This window comes from Camelina sativa, chromosome 9, assembly GCF_000633955.1.
Source record: "Camelina sativa cultivar DH55 chromosome 9, Cs, whole genome shotgun sequence".
Lineage (NCBI taxonomy): Eukaryota > Viridiplantae > Streptophyta > Magnoliopsida > Brassicales > Brassicaceae > Camelina > Camelina sativa.
The window spans coordinates 20,340,873-20,345,212 of record NC_025693.1 but is presented as its reverse complement, the minus strand read 5'-3'; the positions used below and the strand labels follow the sequence as shown (position 1 = coordinate 20,345,212).

Genomic DNA, 4,340 nt, shown 5'->3' with positions numbered 1-4,340 from the left:
TGCAGTTAGATAATATTTAATATTTTGTGCAAGACGATGTTTTAAGTAATAGTAGTAAAAATAAAATATAAATTGGTTATATTACCTGGCTTCCATCCTTGTTGTTTGACGTAAGTTTCTATTTGTTCAATCATGTACAAATATTTTGGGTCTTAATAAATTTTGCCAACTAAAATTGACGGGACATTAGTTGCCTTGAAATAGTTACTGGGGAAAATATTAAAGACTATAAGATTGTTGTTCATTTTAAAAGATTATTGTGCGAATATTGAAAAAAACTGATGTGAAAAGTATGACAAAAACTGATTTAACTGGAAGCAATATATATTACATGTTGGAGAATGGGAAAAAAACAAATACAGATTTAACCAGATGTATATGAAATATAATATCTTTTGTGGAATTGTTGGAGTTCAAAAATATTGGGTTGACGATGTTGCAATCAAATATAAATAGTCTTCCCAAAGAGTAAGAAGTTTGGAATGTGTTTCAATGAGAATTTTTTCCCAAAGAGAGACACTGCTTTCCACGAATCAACAGATCTTCGAACTTAGATAGGCGAGTTGCATGTTTGAAAGCAAGTGAAAAATTAGTTAGAGAGGATGTTTTTAATATACAGTAGGTGAGATAAGTGTGGTGTGGATTAGGTAGTTGATTTACATTTTCATCTAGAAAGAGACATTTAAAACTGAGTAAGAGATTGTTTCTTCTAAAGTATAGAGCTTCCCAAAAACAATCCTATTTTTACTGGTGGTCATCGTTAGAGAGTAACTCTAGAGTAGAGTAGAGAGCAAATTTTTTAGGTTGTAACATTTTTAAAACCGTAGTTAGTGTGTGGGGTGGAGGTGTTGATTCCCAGTAGATTGAGAGAGAGAGATTATAATAATAATAAAAGTAATCAGAAACTGAATTCTGTTTGATTATAATTTTATGGAAAACAGATTACTAATATTTAATTGGAAATAAATAAGAAAGCAATTATCAAATGACTTAATTTACTTTGATGGCAAGACGTTACGTTTTCAAAAGCAGAATACAAAACGTAAGAGATTGTTTCTTCTAAAGTATGGAGCTTCCCAAAAACAAACCTATTTTTACTGGTGGTCATCGTTAGAGAGTAACTCTAGAGTAGAGTAGATAGCAAATTTTTTAGGTTATAACATTTTTAAAACTGTAGCTAGTGTGTGGGGTGGGGGTGTTGATTCCCAGTAGATTGAGAGAGAGAGATTATAATAATAATAAAAGTAATCAGAAACTGAATTATGTTTGATTATAATTTTATGGAAAACAGATTACTAATATTTAATTGGAATAAATAAGAAAGCAATTATCAAATGACTTAATTTACTTTGATGGCAAGACGTTACATTTTCAAAAGGAGAATGCAAAACTAAAACTAAATTCGAGCTTCAATTTAAATACCGTATGGGAGGAAGAGAAACACATGGGCTGCATGTTCAGATCCCATTTGTTTGTTTGTTAAGGTAAATTTTTTAATTACCAAAGGATTAAGTTGACAATTGTGGTCATATTTAATTAACAATGGACAAGTGTCAACTATATAAAACGCCAGATGTCATCGCTTCAAACAAAGTTTAGAAGAAACCTTCTCTTATTATATAAGATTTCTCTTAATAATATTGTATAATTGTTATCAAAATTGTCATTCACCTCAGATAAAATGACTATATCCCTTAATTTCGAGATTTTAATAGACTCATGGTCATTTGACCAAATTCACTTGAATCTTTTTTACCAATGTGCTTTGAGATACACAAAAGATAATTACTTTGAGCAATCTGAGGTAATTATCTCAAGTTTACCCTAGAGCTACTCTCTCAAATTAAGAGATCACTGCAGTACTTAGGGGTCGAATTCCACAAGGACTCAAGACTACACAATAAATTATAGAGTTTTTCAATTATGCTAAACAAATTAAATTGAATTAAAATAAACAATGCAAAATATTAAATAAAAACTGTTGTAAGTTCAATGGATCAAAAAGCTAGGCCTAGGGAATTTCTCAGGAAATTATGAAATATTAAATCAATCAATAAATTAGGATTCAAACAATTAAGAACAGATCTAGAACTCTAAACACTTTTGTAAATTAAATCAGTTCTCACTGCAAATAATATCTAAATTTAAAACCAGAAAATCCAAATCTCTTTGTAAAATTCTAGGTTATAAATCAGCAATAAAATCAGGTTTAGATTGTTCACAAAATTATTAAATCAAATCTCTTTGCAAGAAATAATTTTGCTCATCAAAAGGTTTTATCAGGAAAATCAATTATATTCTCATATCAATTTATTTTCCTAAAGTATTAATTCTAGATGGCCAATCAAGGATTAATATGAAGAACAACCTAAGATGAAGATCTAGATAGATAATGAATCCTAAATAATCAGATCTAATAATTCATAAAATCCCTGTGAAAAACCCTGAACCTAACAAGCAAACTACTCAGACATAATCAATGAAAAACAAGACATGATTCTGAATAATAAGCAATAGAGATTAAAAGAATAAGAAGGAGTTCAAGAATTCTTCTCTACAAAGCAGATCTGATCTCTCTCTCTCCAAAAGCTCTAAAAAATCTCTCAGGGTTGCAAGAAAAATAAAACTTGATAGAATACAACTTAAGGGTTTGGAAAACCTAAAAACTATATATATATGTCCTAAAACACGTCAGGGACTAGTCTTGCAAATATGGAAAACTTCGGGCAACTTTGTAAAACTTCCAAATTTGGCTCTCTCGTCGGTTTGGACTAGGTGTTGATCGATTCCAAGTTGATTTCTTGCGGATTATTGCTCCAAACTGATCCAAATTGCTCCATTTTGCTCCTTTCATGCTAAAATCCTAGAAAACCTGTAAAAACTCAAAAATATCCTAGAAAACAAATCAAAAGACTCCTAAAAGACTCCTTATATCATGGTTAAAAACCACAAAAACCATGATATATCAAGATACACAAAAGATAATTACTTTGAGCAATCTGAGGATCTCCAACTTACTTTGAGTTACATCTAATCCTGTGCCGACACGTACCCAACAATTTGTCTGATGGCTGATGCGACTAATTTTCTCATTTTTGGTCTTTCTCTTTTCTTTTTTAAGGGAAAAGAACTCAAAAAAAAAAAAGATAAAAAGAAAAAGAAAAGTTATAAGGAAAAAGTAACCATCATCAATATTATACATAATTTTACTACTTTCTGACCAAAATACCCTCGTGTAGGCTTGTCCATAAATACGAGCCTCCAACAATGCAATTCTTCCCTTTTCCCCTTCTAATCTCTCTCCCATCTCTTCATTTTGATATCATTTGTGTGTTTTGTCCTTCTTTTTTACTTTCCGGTTAAGCATTTTAAAAACCATGATGTCTACTATTTCTCCGGTTTTCTCAGCTGAACCGAGTCTAGCAACCTTTGTCCCAGCTTTCGAAACCGGTTTCACCCCATGGGACATTTCGCACCTCTTCTCTATCTTCGACTCATCATTGGAGCCAATACAGAGTCCGGCCCATGACTTTGCTTCTAGAAACCCGACCAGCTCAGACGTTGCTCCGACCGAGGAGAATACCGATGAACGTAAAAAGAAACGGAAATTATCGAACCGGGAATCCGCTAAACGATCAAGAGAGAAGAAGCAAAAGCACTTGGAGGAGATGAGTATCCAGCTAAACCAGCTCAAGACTCAGAACCATGAATTGACGAACCAGCTCCGGTACGTTTCGTACCATTGTCAACGAACAAACACGGAGAACGAACGTCTGCGTTTGGAGAACCGTATTCTTCAAGATAAGTTGTTGAACATCAGACAAGTTTTGATGTTTCGTCAGATCGAACGAAGCTTAAACTGTTCCACTTGGCCTTGCGACAACAGTACTGTTCTTACCGTCCAACAGGATCCGTCGATGATATACTAATCATGTTAAAGTTTGAGATTATTAAAACGGGAACACCTTTTGTAAAAAATTATTATTTTTTAAATGCATGGATGTCTTATAACGTACGTTAGCAAATTATATTTCGCATTTTTATATCTATGTTTCAATTAAATAAAGTAATTAAATTTTCGTGATTAAAATTTTTTAACAAAGAAATGGGTCACTGGCAGAATTTGTCGAGAACCTTTTTCAACTTGTTTTCTTTTTTCAATCTTCTCTTTTAACTTTAATTTGTGTGAATTATTAAATGAAATGTAATTTTCAACATCTATAAATACGTCATATAAAGTTATATCGCGTTAGTAAGGCCTCGTAAAATAATTCGATCATCGAGATGATTATTTATAGTAATTTAACAAGACGAGAATTAGGAGAACGAAGAAGAATTTG

At 32.0% G+C, this 4,340-nt stretch overlaps 1 protein-coding gene across 1 annotated transcript; it reads left to right on the top strand.

The window, feature by feature from the left end:
• On the top strand, positions 3,287 to 4,090 carry LOC104711500 (bZIP transcription factor 2-like). The gene has a single exon (XM_010428200.2). It carries the CDS (start codon positions 3,378 to 3,380, stop codon positions 3,927 to 3,929), a length of 552 nt encoding a protein of 183 aa, XP_010426502.1. The 5' UTR covers positions 3,287 to 3,377; the 3' UTR covers positions 3,930 to 4,090.

Excerpts from the sequence above, each read along its gene's own strand:
- LOC104711500 (XM_010428200.2), top strand. The coding sequence starts at position 3,378 with ATGATGTCTACTATTTCTCCGGTTTTCTCAGCTGAACCGAGTCTAGCA.